At 36.8% G+C, this 17,970-nt stretch overlaps 3 protein-coding genes across 5 annotated transcripts in view; 1 reads left to right on the top strand and 2 right to left on the bottom strand.

The window, feature by feature from the left end:
- Positions 3,038 to 9,645, top strand: LOC109718285 (NADPH--cytochrome P450 reductase-like). Of its 3 annotated transcripts, XM_020244447.1 has the most exons (19): positions 3,038 to 3,042; positions 3,165 to 3,224; positions 3,842 to 3,918; positions 4,010 to 4,067; positions 4,172 to 4,255; positions 4,352 to 4,388; positions 4,532 to 4,601; positions 4,731 to 4,925; positions 5,005 to 5,097; positions 5,631 to 5,859; positions 6,615 to 6,698; positions 6,785 to 6,936; positions 7,018 to 7,114; positions 7,348 to 7,497; positions 7,606 to 7,683; positions 7,756 to 7,878; positions 8,022 to 8,135; positions 8,463 to 8,598; positions 9,554 to 9,645. In XM_020244447.1, the coding sequence occupies exons 3-18, from the start codon at positions 3,911 to 3,913 to the stop codon at positions 8,541 to 8,543; spliced, it is 1,653 nt and encodes a 550-aa protein (XP_020100036.1). In that variant the 5' UTR covers positions 3,038 to 3,042; positions 3,165 to 3,224; positions 3,842 to 3,910; the 3' UTR covers positions 8,544 to 8,598; positions 9,554 to 9,645. The 3 variants fall into 3 exon arrangements, with proteins under 3 accessions (XP_020100036.1, XP_020100037.1, XP_020100038.1); XM_020244448.1 differs by lacking the exons at positions 3,038 to 3,042; positions 4,352 to 4,388; positions 9,554 to 9,645 and having other exon boundaries at positions 4,532 to 4,635; positions 8,463 to 8,951; XM_020244449.1 differs by lacking the exons at positions 3,038 to 3,042; positions 3,165 to 3,224; positions 9,554 to 9,645 and having other exon boundaries at positions 4,532 to 4,635; positions 8,463 to 8,951.
- LOC109718288 (probable small nuclear ribonucleoprotein F) lies at positions 9,840 to 13,092 on the bottom strand. Its single transcript, XM_020244451.1, has 5 exons — positions 12,964 to 13,092; positions 11,230 to 11,317; positions 11,061 to 11,098; positions 10,601 to 10,665; positions 9,840 to 10,068 (listed from the first exon to the last, which is right to left on the bottom strand). Exons 1-5 carry the CDS (start codon positions 12,967 to 12,969, stop codon positions 10,005 to 10,007), a joined length of 261 nt encoding a protein of 86 aa, XP_020100040.1. The 5' UTR covers positions 12,970 to 13,092; the 3' UTR covers positions 9,840 to 10,004.
- LOC109718560 (syntaxin-61-like) overlaps positions 14,422 to 17,970 on the bottom strand; it is a 4,123-nt gene continuing 574 nt past the window's right edge. The window contains exons 2-6 of the mRNA XM_020244849.1: positions 17,316 to 17,430; positions 16,165 to 16,770; positions 15,324 to 15,519; positions 14,917 to 14,974; positions 14,422 to 14,782 (exon numbers count right to left, since the gene is read on the bottom strand). Coding sequence (XP_020100438.1) covers positions 14,949 to 14,974; positions 15,324 to 15,519; positions 16,165 to 16,770; positions 17,316 to 17,430 — 943 coding nt within the window. The 3' untranslated portion in view covers positions 14,422 to 14,782; positions 14,917 to 14,948. The remainder of the gene's footprint in view (positions 14,783 to 14,916; positions 14,975 to 15,323; positions 15,520 to 16,164; positions 16,771 to 17,315; positions 17,431 to 17,970) is intronic.

Raw genomic sequence — 17,970 nt, 5'->3', positions numbered from 1 at the left:
AATTTGGCCATAGTTTTAACTTCAACAGACAATAATTAAACAAATGTAAATCTAACTATCTAAATTTTTTTTAGCAAAAAGATATATTATCTCACATATAAATTAGTAAAATTTATAAATATAATTTTTCAACTGCATACAGTCAAACAAATTATTTATATTTACAATACATCTTCTATTATATCAAACCAAACAAGATAAATGCAGTTATATTGTTGCACTTTTTCACAGTATTAATAATTTCTTCTGATCAGACAACCCTCATTAGTCGTTCAGCTTTAATTACATAGTGCATGCAATTATAAATACAACAATTATAACTATACGTATTTTATCTGAATGGATAGATAATATAAAGCACCATACTTATAAATTGGATACAGTTTAAAACACAGATATAGCTGCATTCATCGAAATTCAAATTCAAGTTCATATTTTCAAAAATGCAAGTTTCTATTGAATTCAGATTTGATTGGGTTTAATGTTGAATATGGTGTTGAGAAGAGGAATTTTTAAAAAAATATATAATAAAGATTTGTACATTTATAAGCACAAATGGGGCTTAATTTGATTGGAAAGGGAAAAAATTGGAAGCATATTTTTGGTACCCACTAATATGGTAATATCCTCTGATATGCACTTAAATGTGGTGAACATTTACTAAGGGTAAAAAGGTAATTTTATATAATTTAGCGTATTTATTTGACTATTCTATATTATATATATATAAAAAAATTATACAATGTGAATTGAAAGGGCTTTATTTGATTTGATATGATTTATTCTATCAAAATTAATAAATATTTAGATTACTGGCCGCTAGCTGTAACAAATACGAGGATAAAAAAAACCTAATAATAGAAAAGGAAAGAAAAAATTAGGAACCAAATTTTTTTTTTAAAAAAAAGAGAGAAAATAATAAATTGCACTGTGATTTTTCAAACTTAAAAGACAAATGACACTTTAGTGCTCAAACTTTTTAAGTTTATACAATAAAATTTTACAGTCTAATTTAATTCACTAGATAATAATATTTGTTAGGAAAAACTTCAAAAACCTCCCCTGTGGTTTCATGCATTCTCACTTTAGTATCCTGTGATTTAAAACGTATCAATTTGCCCTCCTGTGGTTTCGTTTTTATCTTTTCAGAAGTTTTTTCGTTAATATTTCGTTAAATTATATACAAAAAACTTCAGATAACCATCTATGTTTATCGAATATTCACTTTAGTATCCTTTAATTTTAATTTTGTCACTGATTTAAGAAAAAAAATAATAAAATTGATAACAAAAAGAGAAAAATGAAACCACATGGGGGCAAATTGATACGTTTTAAACCACAAGGTATGAAAGTGAGAATGCATGAAACCACAGGGGGGGTTTTTGAAGTTTTCCCTATTTGTTAATATGGTAATAATATGACATTGCAGTAATTATCATATTATTAGTTTACGTATTATTGTTTAGTGGTTTTTTGTTTCATCAAAAATAAAGTTCGGATCGAGAAGACAAGTCGGAAAATGTTGGTTTTTTATTTTTTGAGCAATGCTACTGAAACGCTGCTAATAGAATGTAAATATTCTTTTTTTTTTTATTCAAATATCATCATTCTCTACTTATCGCAAGCATTAAATTTTATTATTTTTTTTAAAAAAAACCATTTTACTTTTTTTGAATCCTAAAATATGCGTAAAATCTACACTTTTTCTGATGTATTAGTATATTTCATTTATTTTTTGCATGTGTAGATAGTTCTAGAAAAAAAAAACATTCCTAATGAAGTCTTATTGGGAGGACAAAAATTTTATGGATATAATCCTCAGACAAATTTATTTGCAAGCACCCGTTCCAACAGTCCAGTAAAATATTTTTTAATTTAATTTTAAGTCAATAAAAATAATATTTTTACTGATTGGGATAGGTGCGCTCAATTCTCAAATAAATTTATTTGGGGACTATGTCGGTAAAATTTTTGTCCTTATGTTTTGAGAACAGGACTCATTTTATTGATACGTGTTATTTTTATCTCTATTTAAAATTTAAAATTATTTAAAAAATTTTAATATTAAATAAAATATTTAATACATGTTAAATTGATAAAAACTAAACCGTTAGTCAAATCAAGCTCACCAATCAAAGTTTTATCGGATATTTTTTGGACCGACCACTCCACTATACTCTTGCTTTTTCTCTCTCTCTCTCTAAAACGCATACACGCTCTTTCTCTCTCATCTCTCTCCCTCTCCTTCTCTCTCTAACTCTCACGAGTCTCTTTCTCTCTCTCTCTCTTCCCTCTACGTCCCTATATATATATATCCCTCGCGTAGCCGCAATTCACCACCACGAAAAAAGGGGAAAAAAGAAACCTCTAGAACAAGCGCGAGAGAGATCGAGAGATCGAGAGAGAGAGAGTGGTGGCGAAGTAGAAGAGATCGAGGGAGAGGGAGAGGAGAGGAGAGATCGAAGCGAGGAAGAAGAAGAAGAAGAGGGGGAGAGAGAGAGAGAGAGAGAGAGAGAGAGAGAGAGCCGAGCACGGGAGAGAGGAGGAGGAGGAGGAGGAGGAGGAACAGGCAGAGAAAACGAAGAAGAGAGAGGGGGGGGGGGGGGGGGGGGGGGGAGAGGGGGGTGTTTGAAGCGAGGAAGAGACGAGGACGAGGGGCGAGGAGCGACGAAGAGATTGAGATAGGAATCAGCGGGATCGGTGCCTTGATCGAATCCACCGCGGCGATCGGGGACGATGGCCAATCGGAGACGCGAACCCTCCTCGCCCTCTGGACTACTCGCGCGCGGCGGCGGCGGCGATCGCCGGGAGCCGGAGCTCCTGGCGATCCTGACCACCGCTTTCGCGCGCGCTCGTCGGCTGCGCCGTGCTCCTCCGTGGCGCGTGCGGAGCGGCGGCGGCGCCCGCCCGAAAGGCGCGCGCGCCGCCGCGCGCGGCGCACTGGCGGCGAGGGCGGAGACGGAGGCGGAGGCGGACGACGGGAGGAAGAAGGTCACCGTGTTCTTCGGCACGCAAACGGGGACGGCGGAGGGATTCGCCAAGGTTAGGGCTCCATCTCGGATGATACGATATTACGATTCCTTAATTCCTTTCCATATGCAGTTTTAATTCTAACTTGTTTTTAATTGCTATTTCCTACTTTTTGGGTTTTTTTTTTTTTTTAGGCACTAGCTGAGGAGGCTAAAGCGAGATATGATAAAGCCACTTTTAAAGTGGTTGATCTGGTAACACTTTGTCTCTCCCTTCTTTTCTTTAGTATATATGACGTTTGTTTTTGTACGAATTATGCTGTTTTATATATTGCAATGAGTAAGATTACGATATATTTTTTGCAGCCTTAATAGAAAAAAAATGGAGAAGCATATTTTTATATATTTTCGTCTCAACTGCATTATGTGTAGTAGCATTAGATGCGTCTTAATACTGACCTGGGGCGCTAAGATGACTTAAAATTTTGAAACCCCTTAACTATAGCCTCTTGGACATTTTGAAATCGTGGAATCGACTTTATTAGGATATTTTATAGTTTATCCCTTATTGACATCCATCAACTTTTGATTCTTTTGATTTTGAGTTAATTGAATTTGGGATTCTTTATAATCGCTCTTTCACTCATCGGCTGCTAATGTTTAAAGAAATCTGCAGTTCCAGCAGCTGAAAAAGTGTCAGAAACAGTAATATTAACAAAATTTACTGCTAAATTTCAACAAAATATCAAATTTGAGGGATTGTTGTACTTCAACACTGCCTATCGGTTAGGGGATTGTTGTACATTTTTATCTTGAATTTCTTAGTTGGTGTTTTACTCACAGTGGTAATGTGCATATATTCCAATAAATAGGATGATTATGCTGCTGATGATGAGGAATACGAGGACAAGCTTAAGAAAGAGAGCTCCGCTATATTCTTCATGGCAACGTAAATTCCGACCTTTTAACTGAGAAGTACTGAACTTTTTCATTTGTGCAAAAACTAAACGGAGTTTCTATTTTTTGTATCTGAATTGTAGCTACGGAGATGGTGAGCCAACCGATAATGCAGCAAGGTTTTATAAATGGTTTACAGAGGTAAGAATGATACGAATTACCAGTATGGAATCTCTTGTTTTATTTTGTTTTTACTTTTGTTGGTCGATGAATTTTTTTTTTTTCATTTGTCGCTTAAATTACAGGGAAATGAGAGGGGGGATTGGTTGAAAAATCTTCAATATGCCGTGTTTGGTCTAGGCAACAAGCAATATGAGCATTTCAACAAGGTTGGTTTTGCATTGAACTTCAATTCTCAAGTTTAATTAGCCGCTAGGATCCTATGCTAATACTTTGTTTATATAACTTACTGCTTTATACTGAAGGTCGCTAAGGTGGTCGATGAGCTCCTCGCTGAACAGGGTAGATTCTTATAACTAGCATAACAATACTGTTCTCTACTGTTCCTAGATTTTGTGCTATTTGTAAATTTTCTTTGTGTATCATTTCCTCATTTATGTGGCTGCATACGCTAGAGTTAGATTCAACTTTTTCAATTTTCGTAGGTGGGAAGCGCCTTGTTCCTGTGGGTCTTGGAGACGATGATCAATGCATTGAGGATGACGTCACTGCATGGTATGAAGTGTTTCATGTTGGTGAAAAAAATCAGGTTTTTTCAAATTCTGATACACCATTTCTTTTCTTTCAAGGATTCAGACACTAATATTTTCTGTGAATTTTTGTTTCTTTTTTTGTTTTTCTCAGGAAAGAGCTTCTATGGCCAGAGTTAGATAAGTTATTGCGTGACGAAGATGATACTTCAGGCACATCTACTCCTTACGCTGCTGCTATTCCTGAATATAGGGTTGTATTTATCAACCGTGAAGATGGCGAATATTTGGAGAAGAGTTGGAGCCTTGCAAATGGCCATGCTGTTTATGATATCCAGCACCCATGCAGGTTTTAAAGAAAATTCCAGTGATCTGGCCAGGGTCATGGGACATGTAATAACTAAACCAACATGTTCTTTTCTTTTCAGGGCTAATGTGGCTGTGCGGCGGGAGCTGCATACGCCAGCTTCTGACCGGTCATGCATTCATTTGGAGTTTGATATTGCTGGCACTGGTCTCACGTAAGTCTATATACTTGAATTTTCTTTTAGAAGTGCATTGCCAACCAAATGTTTACCGGACTAACACATTCCATTGGTCTTTTTTTTTATGCTGCTTATGTCTTGTTAGCTTGATTTCTTTTATTTTTATTTGTTACGCTACGGCCCAGGCATGGGTTTATGGGCAATAAAAAAAAAGATAAAAACTTTTTCGAACTTGATAAATATCCTCACTATGCATTTATTCTGTGTTAAAGATTTTAATTTGCTCTTTCTAGTTGGAAAAAATGTTTGAAATTAGATGGATCCGTTCTACCAATGTTCAGAGGATCTTGCAATCACAAAAAACAGTGGAATTTTTGCTAACAAAATTATCTCTTTTTATCTGAATAAGGTTGATACCATCTATTAAATGTAGATCTTGTTAAAAACTTAAGCAAGCATATTTTGAAACATTTTTATTGCCTGCTGAATTTTAAAACCAGATGATAGTAATGGAGATCGATTGCACTTTCTCAATTAGATGATAACCTATTTGCTGTACCTCTTGTTAGGTATGAGACAGGAGACCATGTCAGTGTCTATGCAGAAAATGCTGTTGAGACCGTGGAGGAGGCAGAAAGGCTCTTAGGTTATTCCCCAGACACATTTTTCTCAATTCACGCCGATAAAGAGGATGGCATGCCACTCAGTGGTGGTTCTTTGGCACTACCTTTCCCATCTCCTTGCACCTTAAGAACCGCACTTACACGATATGCTGATCTTCTGAATTCACCCAAGAAGGTGAGCTTTTGGTTTTAGTTCCCAATATCCTCAATCTCCTGCATATAAGCTTTTCTTCGTCTTTTTGGTAGAGAAATTTAAGTATATACCCTTACGAGAATATCTATTTGCTCATAAATTATTGTGAAATCTGAATGTTCACATATTGCCTTTTCAAACTGAGGCCTTATCTGGTACTTATTGTCTTTTCTTTTTTGCCCTTTTAAACTCAAATCCTATGCAATTGATATGCGCTGGCGGTTGGAGTTCACCGTTTTGTAATTATTGTTTAACTATTAAACTCATCCCATGTTACTGATATAACACTTAAAGAGTAGAAAGTCAGTGGTAAATTTGTGTTTTGTTGCCAAATCAAACCCCAAGATATATGTATTTCAGACAATCCACCATATGCCGGCTCATCCACTCACATAACATTTGAGTTGAAAAAATTAGAAAGGGTTCCAAACGAATCCAAAGTTTCTTACAGATCTGTGCCATTGTACCTGAGATGTCTCTCATTAAAAAAATCTTTTCTTATATGAAACCAATATCCCTCATGGGTTGGATGACTTCCCGGTTTCAGATAGGGGTATCTTTTCAAGAATCAGCAGTTTTTAGTGCCATATACAGAAATCCAATTTTTACTAGCGAATAGATGATTTCGCAGGGTTATATGTGTCAAAACTCCTATTTTCTTTCTCTTTTTTTTTCTTCTTTTTCTTTTCCTGTTTGTTAACTCCACTGATGTATATTTCTGAACTGATTCTCTACAGAGTGCTTTAATTGCATTGGCTGCTCATGCATCCGATCCCAGCGAGGCCGAGCGGTTAAGATTTTTGGCTTCTCCTGCAGGAAAGGTTGTTCCTTCTTTTGTTGATCCATAACTACGTTACGGCAAAATTTTCAATTTTTACCCACAAATTTCTATATTTTTATCGTGCAGGACGAATACTCTCAATGGGTAGTAGCAAGTCAGAGGAGCCTTTTGGAAGTTATGGCGGAGTTCCCTTCAGCCAAGCCTCCACTCGGAGTATTTTTCGCAGCAGTCGCGCCTCGCTTGCAACCCAGATACTATTCAATATCTTCTTCGCCAAAGTAATTATCACTTGACCTTGAGCTTAACTCCTTTGGATTGATAACTTTTGCAGTTAAGGACTTCTATCTCTTTATATGCAGAATGGCGCCTACGAGAATTCACGTTACTTGCGCATTGGTGTATGGGCCGACACCGACAGGAAGGATTCACAAAGGAGTCTGCTCTACTTGGATGAAGGTGAGACTGAATTCTTCATGTTCGTTTGCAAATTATTTACATAGCGCTCTTTTCGCTTAGGTATCTATGCAACACTTCATTTCCATAAGGTTTAAACCTCTTGTGATATTTACTTAGGTTTCAATTACATCTATTTATGTAATTGTTAAATATTGATGTTACTCTTTACGATAGTTGCGATGTTATCTAGGGTTCAATCTCTTTGTAACACGCATATTTATGCTATTTTGCAGCATGCTGTTCCATTGGAAGCGAGCCGAGAGTGTAGCTGGGCTCCTATTTTCGTGAGAACCTCTAATTTTAAACTTCCTTCGGATCCCTCGGTGCCAATCATAATGATTGGGCCGGGGACAGGTCTGGCTCCTTTCAGGGGCTTCTTACAGGTTAGCTATTTAGATATATGGCAATGCTTGTCTCTATATACGAACAAATCATTGTTTGTTTTCGCCGAATGGTTTTCGTGAAATATCCATTGCACTCGGTATTCTCAGGAAAGATTTGCACTGAAAGAGTCTGGAGCCGAGCTAGGCTGTGCGGTTCTCTTCTTTGGATGCAGAAACAGAAAGATGGTATACCGATAATACTATTTAGTCCATTACGCAACCCGCGCTGTGTGATGATGTGATTTGAATGTTTCGTAGGACTTCATCTACGAGGACGAGTTGAAGAATTTTGTTGAAACTGGGGCGCTCTCCGAGCTAGTTCTCGCCTTCTCTCGAGAGGGACCCAGCAAGGAATATGTGCAGCATAAAATGGTCGAGAAGGTGAATATAACTCTTTACGTCTCTCATTTTAGATCTACCATCGAAGCTCATTCCATGTTCCAAAAACAATGGGAGGTGCAAATCACACGCCAAAACGAGGACTTAGTTTGCGGTTCTAACGGCACGGCTTCACTGTTTCGCAGGCCTCCGACATCTGGAACGTTATAAACCAGGGCGGCTACATTTACGTGTGCGGCGATGCTAAGGGCATGGCCAGAGATGTGCACAGGGTTCTCCATACTATTATTCAAGACCAGGTACGCTCCGAATATCGAGAATTGCATTAGAAGTCTCTGTTTGGTGATTTCAAGTACTTTGCTTGTAAAAAAAAAAAAAAAAAAAAAAAAAAACCCGCCAAATGTAGCAAAACCATTTATTGATATTGTAATTGCCGCATCGCCCTTAATCGAAAGACTACTACATTTTATGCTATGGACATGCGAGCAAAGTGATAAGGGGGCATGGATAGTACGCGAACCGACGATATATGGATCTCAATGTTGTATTGCCGGAAAAGCCCATATTACGATAATATTATGTTTTTGAGTTCTTGTTCTTATTTTGGAAATCCTTTTCCTACACAGGGATCATTGGATAGCTCCAAGACAGAGAGTATGGTAAAAAGCTTGCAAATGGAAGGGAGATACCAGAGGGATGTGTGGTAAGCTTTGCCCTTCCGGTAGCGGCGGAACACTAAACACCAAGAAAAAAGAAAAAAAGGTTGGTTTCTTCTTTCTCCCTAAATTTATTTAGGATTTCTCATGTGTTATATGTTTATATTCTTATATATTTATCATCATATGATATGATGCGATAAGTGAGGTTGATGGGGGACCCAAAAAGAAAAAAAAGAGAAAAGGTGTAATCTTTTGTAGGTAGTTGGGAAGTAAAAAAATAGCATTGTTATTAGATTGGTAAAAGATGAATTAATAGTGTTGAGCATCTCTTTATGGGGAACAAATTATGATGTGTATAAATGGGACTGCATCTCCTTTTGGGCAAGAAACTTTTCGCGGCCACAGTTATTCTACATAAGATTTAAAACATTCGATCAAATGTCTCCGCATTGCATACATACGAGGATGAAAAGAATTTTTCAAAAAAGCATTATATTATTGTAACTATCATATTGTATCTGTTAGGATTTTCCTTCAAGAACTTAAATATGGTTTGGTTGGATTGAGACATATTTTGTGTTGTAACTACCTAGAGGACTACAGAGTAGCGCCATTTCTATTTTTATGATGATGGTAAAAATATTTCAGTAGTTACTGCATTTTCGCGGTTTTTGTAATTATAAACAAATATTTCAATACGCTGCAATTACGTCCATAACCATCTTGAATAACTGTGCAGTGCTGCTTGCTAAAGAAAAATGCAGAATTATACCAAAGTGTTAAGAGTTAAAATATCACCTTTGCCAGGTAAAATTATAGATTCATAAAATAGACCTAAAGTTTCGTAGAGAACGCATTTCCGAACTAGCCTTTCAAAAACCCTAACATTCTCAAAGCACTCAAACTAATCGGGTAATCAGGTAGTTCATCCTAAATCTGTTGACCTCTGATGCAGTGTTGTCGCTGCATTTCGAAGGATCTTTATTTTTCCCTTCTCCTTAGCAGTGCCACACGACACAACTACAATTCACGCAACTTTACCATCATCTTATACACAGGTGTTTTCGAAATGATTGCTGGTGTTTCACATTCCTCTCCGACATATGAAATATGAGGGGCTCAAACCATCAAATATACTAAAACTAGAAGAAAATTTGACAATTCGAGCACGCTGATGCAACAAACGAAGTTTAGCGACCGCACAATAATCAGGAACATTACAGACCGTATAACTCCCCAGCTGAAAGTTATGGCAAATGAGTACCTGCTCGACGAAAAGGAGTGTGTGTCTCGATCAAGGAGGCCGACCTGAGGCAGTCGCAGGAAGTAATCGTCATGTGGGGATTGGATCTCTTAAAACATAGAGCTCTTGAATTCTAACTCTTAACATACAAAGTTTATGTAAAAAGTATGCTGAACTAGATCAAGCTATTACTAGTCATATAAAGAAGATTTCAGTAGTGAGAACGGAAATTGATGCTGTTTCGCCTTTAACACATCTAAGAAGCCTCATTCGGCATCTTCTATTTCTTCGTCCTCCGGTACGCCACGAAGGTATAGAACGTTGTTACACCTGCAGCGGGTTGAAAAAGGATTTAGAAACACAAACACAATAAAGCTGGAAATATGATCACTTTAACTTACTGAATTTTAATTCTTTTGACAAAGAAGTCGGAGTAGTCGCAAGTTTGGCATTCGGCTTAAACATGACAAGATTGAAAATGTTGGTGTTCGGTAAAATCAATAGATCTCAAAAAAAGAAAAAAAAAAGAAGCAGTAGTTCAAAGAATGAAATATAAATATATATTTTGAACGAAATATAAATATATATTAGTTAAAAAGAATACTGAAGTGCAAAATTCTTAACGAAATCATTTTTCCTTCTTTCATCAATTTTAAGGTAACAAAGCTACAAATTAATACATAAACTAGCCGATGAATCTATAGGTTATCTGTTAGTCTCCTATTAATCTTTGGTGAATATTCATACAAAAGTGGTGACTAATTTGGATAAATATCAGGACAACCATAAATTTGTGAATTATTTGTAAACTCTTGGGAAGTCTGAGAATATTACAACTATGGTTAGAAGCAACTGCGGTTACCTTATCAGTATCTCCCCGAGATTTCCTGAGAACTGGCCATCAATATACTCCTCTGTATTGGCAAGCTGCATAATTTACACCAAAAAAACACATTAATTGCCAATTTTGTCCTGAAGTTTGACCTAGTTTTCAGTTATATCTTCAAATTTTCATTTTTTTTAAAATTTAGTCTATGATGTTCGCTCTGCAAATCAATTAAGTTCTTTTGTTGGCCCATTATTTGAAAAAGGATGCTACATCAGCATTACTTCTAAAGCTCATTGACACAGCAGATATTTGAGATTTTAATTTTAACGCATGTTACTGCAGTGTTTCTTTCTGATGAAGTTCCTGGTTCCACGGAACAACATTCAGGGATATAGTCATTAATATTAAAACTTTGGGGAGGAAATTGAAATCAGAATCAAACTTCAAGTACTAAATTTATAATTAACCCAAAAAATAATGTTGGCAGTGATACCTGTAGGTTCATATACGAATCCACCGAAACGAGATAACCTGGAAAAAAACAAGCGCAGAGAAAGAAAAAGGACAAAAGAAAAACAGTTTGCATCATTTCTGTACATTTGAACAAACACAATTTATTGGCAACTGTAATGTAAGGAGGAACAAACGGGTTAAAAAATCACCTTTATATTCCATGCCCCACTTGAGCTTCACAATCACAGGCTTGCCGGTCAGATTGTTTAAGAAAGGCTTCGGATTAACTGGCACGGCCTAAACAATAATGACAAGGAGGAGGCACAAACAAAGAAATATTAGAAAGTAACATAAACAAGTGTATCTAACAAAGAAAGAAACTACCACTCAGAAAAAAAGAAAGTTGTAGAATGTTAAAAATTTTATAGCGAGCAGTCAGATATAGTACTCCACATTGCGATTAGAGATATCCAATCAATATGATAAAAAAGAAAAAAAACTGGAAATCTGTGTGGAGCATAAGGGCAGGGCAATAGGAAATGATTACAATGAATCTGAGAGAAGAACAAAACTTGATTTAGGTGATACGAGACAATAAAAAATGGTCGATAATAAGTATGATTCAAGCTCTAAGAAAATAATCCTTGTAGCATCCCTATATTGTGATTAGTCCTTGAACTTATATTTAAGCTCTCGTCTCCAGGCTTTCTCATACATTGCAATTTAGTCCCTCAATGTTAAAGACAATCTAACATTTTCTTGTAAAATAACTATTTAAACTCTTCAATAAATTTTTGTGTTCCATCAGCTAACGAAGTGTTCAGAATAGTCAAACTTAATATAATCATTCAGGATTCAGCAAGACCCCCCAAAATAATGGAGTGAATTTACTTAAATCAGAAGAACTAAAAGTCTCGAGTTCGGGGTCGGTGCACATTTTCATCTAACGGGGCGTTTGGATTGATGTAATTGCAATGCGGCCGTAAATCAAATTTATAAAGAGCAGAAACATAGTTCAATCATCATGATTGACTAAGCCAAGGAGATCTACCGGCAAGCCACAAATTCAATCTCTAGAAAACAATTTTCCCTCAAAATTGTCCAAAGACATTTTTTGGGGAAAAATCCAGTATGTGCTCTAACATGATTGACAGCAGGACCAAAATTATTGTTCTTACTGAACTTGATTTACAGCAAAATTATACTTACGTCACTCCAAATACCCCGTCAATGAATATAATCTCAAGATAACATTTTCTTATCTATTCCGAAACCAACAACACAAGGTAAATAAAAGCTACACCACTGTAAAGAGCAAACCCCATTAGCCAAATTCACTACATAAAATTAAAGGAAGCATAAAAAAAACTACTCTTTGGGGTTAAAAACCTAAATCAATGTCACCGATATTACATTAACATGTTGAAATCCTTCAGAAGCGCCAAAATGCAAATGACCTAGGCCTAGGGTTTCGAAACTCAAAGAACCAGGCGAAAAGCAAAAACAGAAATAAAAATTAGGGTTACCCACTTGCACAATCTTAATGTATGCATTATAAAAACTCCCCTTCCGCCAAAACCCTAAAATCGATGTTCCCCAATAAAACAACTAAATTAAACTCTCGAAATCCTCCAAAAGTAACCACACACAAACGCCCGACACCTAGGCTTTTCGAAAATCGCAATCGGTTCCCAAACAAGCTAGGGTTTGTACACAGCTATAGAGAGAGAGAGAGATCTAACCGCCATTGGACTACACTAAAAGCTCGAAATCCTCCAAATAAACGACACGGAAACGCCCAAGACCTAGGGTTTCTACACTACGAAGAATCGAGGAAACAAAACACCTAGGCTTTACGAAACTGGAATCGGGTTCCTCCTCTTCGGGGACCAAACGAGCTAGGGTTTCGTACAAAGCTACAGAGAGAGAGAGAGAGATCTCACCGCCATTAGCGAGGGGGGGCGAAAATGGAGCTTCGATGGTTCGAGGGTTTCGCGAGGGGTGGGGTTGGGAGTGTCGACTCCGAGGGGTTTCGTAGGGTTTTTTATATCTTTTTTAAGAGCAAGGACCAATGGTGTGTGTATATATATATATATATATATTCCTGGACCGGGTCTACCACGTCACTGCATCAATGGACCGTACAGTTGGTTATATTATGTATTTTATTATTATTTTTTTAACCCCTCGCACTCTGGAATAGAGGGATAAGTGAAAACCGAAAAATATGTATAAAAAAATAAGGGTAATTTATATACTCTAAAAAAAAATATATTTTTTTATTATTAAATATTTTTTTATGTTTCAAGATTTTTTTAAATATATTTCTAGAGTTAAATTTAATCATTATTTTTATAAAATTACTATTTTATTCTTTTAAATATATCCCTTATATCGTAACAAATTTTAAATCAGAAACGAAGAGAAGTATTTATTTTTGACTTTTTTTTCTTTTCAATATACTCTTTTACCATTATTATTTTTTTATTTGTCCTTAAGTTAACAACAAAAGAAATGTTTTGATTTCTATTTACTGGGTTTAATATGAGATGATTAATGGGTAATAATAGCGAGAGTATTTTTTGTATAACGAAAGAGGTATATTTGAAACAAAAAAAATAAAGAATAAATAAGATATTTCATAAGTATTAAGAGGTAAATATGCAATTATTCAAAAAGATAATTCGTTCCGATCCGTCAAGAAAATTAAGCAGCGGGCGAGAAATCCTTTTTTTTCTTTAGTCAGTCCTGATCCGCGAAACTCTTTCTTTCTTTAGTCTGTCTTGATCCGTTAAAAACTCTCGTCCACCTGATTTGCTCCGAATGGACCGATAAATAAGAGCCAAAAATAGAATAAAAATTAACTTATCCCGAATCTGCCACGAGCGACAACTTCTCCGCACATGCTCAACTCTCAGTTTCTCCCCAACCCATACCTCCGAATTTGTAGGTGGATCCGCCCAGTTTGCATCCCTACTGACTCATTTTAGGTGGATCCGCCCAGTTTGCATCCCTACTGACTCGTTGGTTAGCGACAGTTTCTCCACGCACGCTCAACTCTCAATTTCTCCCCAACCCATGCCAAGAATTTTTAAGTTAGATTAGCCCGAAGCTCGTCTACGAATAATTTCGCTATTAATGAGCAACAGATTCTCCTTGTGCACACAAAATTCTAGTATCAATGAGCAGCAAAATCATCCCATGCATAGAAAAAAAAAAAGAAGAAAATCTTATGCTCTGAGCCTGTCTAAAAGCAATTCAAATGTTATGAGCGACGTAATCATCTCGTGTACAACAAATTATACCATCGGTCCATACAAAAGTTCGCCATAGTTTACGCAACAAGCAGAGATTACTATTCTCGTCATAATCTGCTCGACAGCTTCGAAAGCAAACAAAAGTTTCAATTTAAAGCTTCTACTTTTACGTTCCAGTTCCAGAAGCTCATTTAGTTGAAGCCATGCTAACTAAGAAAGTAACTTCAAAATAGGCATGTTTTCATCAACATACATACATATATACTCTGTTACAATTACACTGTTGCTACAGCTGGTGAAGTTGATTCACCTAAATATCGCAATCAAATAAACACTATAAATCGTCGCGGAAATTACAATTAGGAACACTTTGAGCTTCACTCCGCTGAAAACTATTCTTCGGAGTTTTCCTATATGGAATCGACAATTTCTCGACCGTTTCGGGAGAAGTTCCTCTATCATTGGGCTAGTTTTTGTGACTCTTTTTGTACATCCAAAATATAACCTGAAACAAACAGGAGTCGAAAGCCTGATACAGATTAGATTGCTCTGTCGCAAATTGGATTACGACTTTGAATTTGCCTGTTAATTGCGAGAATTGAATTAGTTGTGTTTCGGTAGTTGAGATCAAGAAATTACCTCCTCAGTAGCCATGCGCGTGACTGGCTCGGTCATGTCGAGTGGAAGAGGAATGGCACTGCAAACAAATTCGAACTGCTTAGTAGAAATGTAATAACAAGATTTAAGTATCGGTCGTGCCTAAATAAAAAGGAGTGATAGAGAGGAGAATGCAAGAGCTAGTTTAATATCGATGCGAAATTTGCACAAGGGACAAAATTTAAGAGCTGCGTCGTAGGAAAAAGATAGCGAAATTTAAAAGGTCAATTACATGACAGATTATATGATAGGACTACGCAGGCGATATCTAATGTTTTTGATGCTTCCAATTACTTGCGGCGCAATAAGTGAAAAATATTTGACAGTGTATCGGTAAATGCGACTAAATAAAATGATAATGATGTTCAAGCAGAAGTGCATTTACTCACCAATTAATATGATACTCAACAAAAGCAAGAAAGTGATCCTAAGAGATCGGCCGAACAGCATGTTGTATCTGGCGCCACGTATATGCTGTCGGACTCCATCCACCCTACCGGAGAGTTTCTGAACATTGGGAACTACAGACTTTTCCTTCCAGCCACTGAAACAGCTTCTGCTTCTTTCAGTTAAGCCGCTAAACCGCTGCATTAGCAAGAAACCCGACAACGCAAGTGATAGTGACATCCATTTCAGAAGCTTGAAACTGGTTCTAAGATAAATGTATAGAATATACTAAGATCACATCCAGTCCCCAGTTGATGAATACAAAGGCTAAACACAGCGATTCAGAAACATGTCCCTGAATTTTCCTCTTTTTTTTTTTTTTGGAGCTGAACCCTCAGCTATTCGATTTTAGTTGTGTTCTGTTAAATTTAACTGTTTCAGCCACCAAAATCTTTGGATATTCGGTTAAGGGGGTTAAGGGGGTGTTTGGTTCCTCGGAAAAGCATGGAAAACTGCTTTATGGGGAAAAAGTTTTCTACAGAAAACACCATTTTCCATGGATTTTGTTTTCCGGATAAAAAAATCCGGAAAATGAAAACACTACTTTTGCACAAAATCTGGAAAAAAAAATCTTTTATGGAGAAACTACTTTTCCTAGGAACTAAGCGACCGGAAAATATTTTCCAGCCAGAAAACTATTTTCTGAAATATTTTCCAGGAAACCAAACACCCATCTTACCCAAACTGACTTAAATTAAATAATGCTATAATTGAGGAGAAGCAATGGAGAAAATTAGCAGTTTGTATATCGACCATAATAGCTCATCGCAAGGAGGAATTTACCTGCACAAACGGAGTGATTCCATTGAACTCGAGGTAAGTCGACAACCCCCGCCTCAACTGAAGGTGCTCCTCACTCTTAGCCTTCCAAAAACTATTCCTAAACCACCTTAATTTCGCTACAAATTCAACACTTCTTGTAATACCAAAACGATTCAACAAACAACTCGGCATATCCTGCCTCATCTCGACCGATTTTCTATCCACTCTCTTCTCATCGTCAATTTGAATTTCCCACGAACCATTCGACCGCGCTACTTGTGAGAGACCGTCGTTTTCACTTTTTCCGCTTTTGGAAGGCTCCAAAGATTTCGCATCTCGACTATCTACAGCTACATCTTTGTGATAGCTAGTAATATCCTTTGCTTCTTGCGATGTTTGCGGGATCGGAGAAAGAAAAAGCGCGAGATCGTCGCGTTCTTCATCGTCTAATTGAACCCAAGAAAGCGGCTGCTTCCCTTCTTCGGTAAAAGAATCATTCAACTCGCTCTCTGTGTGGCGAATTTGGTTCTTAATTGCAACTATAAATTGCCTATGCCTAGTGATTGCGTTCTCCTCCGATGAGTACTTTTCGTGACTTAAATGGACCGCGCTCTCGAACTCCTCCAACTGAGTAAAAGAATTTTAACAATTAATCAAATGGATTTGATATTCGAACAGAGAACAAAAATGGATATTTGCATGTATACAACTCAAAAGTCAAGAGTTGCAATTTATGCCTATATCATTGAAAAATGATCTATATTTGTGCGTGCGCACCCTTAACAATTTATATTTGCATACACCCCTAGAAATCGCCTGTATTTTCGCATATGCACTCCTTTCGATGGCAATTTTTTAGCAAAGGCGCGAGGACAGGCTATTTCGGCATCCTTTGGACTAGATCGCGCAAAACTTGGCCACAACAGCCAGATCTTATATGTGCAGTAATCCGACATTATACTACTGCACTGAACCAAATGCAGTAATACAATATTAGTAGTAATCTAAGTTATAAGAATCGGATTCCTAGTTATGTTGAAATAATCAGGAATGTTGCATAGCGCGAACCGAATGCGCCCTAAAATAGTAAAGTTGTGAAAATTAGTTTACAAGATTTAACATGTGAAAAGCCGCAGGACGAAAGGAATTGAGGAAAAAGAATAGAAAATTACCTGCCATTTTGCAGTGCCTAGAGCAGTACGAAGCTCCCTGCGCAGTTCATCTGAAGCTTCCGAATTAAACCCGATTCTTCGATTACGCATCCACATTCGATACATAGATTCCATTCTGAAACACCACGAGGATCAAAAGACACACAAATTGAACAGTAAACATGAGAGATCTATAAATAGAAAAGAATCCCAGTTATCAAAATTAAACAGTCAATTCATCAAACACAAGGAGCGCAGCAAATCTGAAACGGAGAAGGTGAAATAAGGAAAACCCACCAAAATTTTGATTTTTTTTCTTTTTTTGAAACTAAACTGAAGAGTAAATTCATCAAACACTTGGAGCGCATCAAATCTCACGAGGAAAAGGAGAAATAAGCAAAGCCAATCAAAATTTTGATTTTTTTCCCTAAATAAACTGAACAGTAAATTCATCAAACACACTCGGAGCGCATCAAATCTGAAAAGGGAAAGGTGAAATCAGCAGTAAAAACAAAAAACACCAAAATTTGTTTAAAAAAAACGTACATAATTCGCATCAAAATGGGAAATTTCGAGGACTGGGGGGAACCTAAACACGTCATCGATTGATCTCTGGATCAGTAAATACATCAAACACTCGGAGCGCATCAAAATTCAAAATCTCCCCTCCCCCCCC

The sequence above is a fragment of the Ananas comosus genome, linkage group 12 (genome assembly GCF_001540865.1).
Source record: "Ananas comosus cultivar F153 linkage group 12, ASM154086v1, whole genome shotgun sequence".
NCBI lineage: Eukaryota > Viridiplantae > Streptophyta > Magnoliopsida > Poales > Bromeliaceae > Ananas > Ananas comosus.
Note: the sequence above shows the minus strand (reverse complement) of the source record. Positions and strands in the feature narration are given on the sequence as shown.

Bases quoted from the DNA above. Each gene is read 5' to 3' on its own strand.
- LOC109718285 (XM_020244447.1), top strand. The intron at 4,602-4,730 runs GTATGAAGTGTT...TGTTTTTCTCAG, and splicing joins GAGGATGACGTCACTGCATG to GAAAGAGCTTCTATGGCCAG. The intron at 7,879-8,021 runs GTGAATATAACT...ACTGTTTCGCAG, and splicing joins AGCATAAAATGGTCGAGAAG to GCCTCCGACATCTGGAACGT.
- LOC109718288 (XM_020244451.1), bottom strand. The intron at 11,099-11,229 runs GTGATTTTTTAA...GTTTTTTTCCAG, and splicing joins GTGGGGCATGGAATATAAAG to GTTATCTCGTTTCGGTGGAT. The intron at 10,069-10,600 runs GTAACCGCAGTT...AACCCGCTGCAG, and splicing joins CTCGGGGAGATACTGATAAG to GTGTAACAACGTTCTATACC.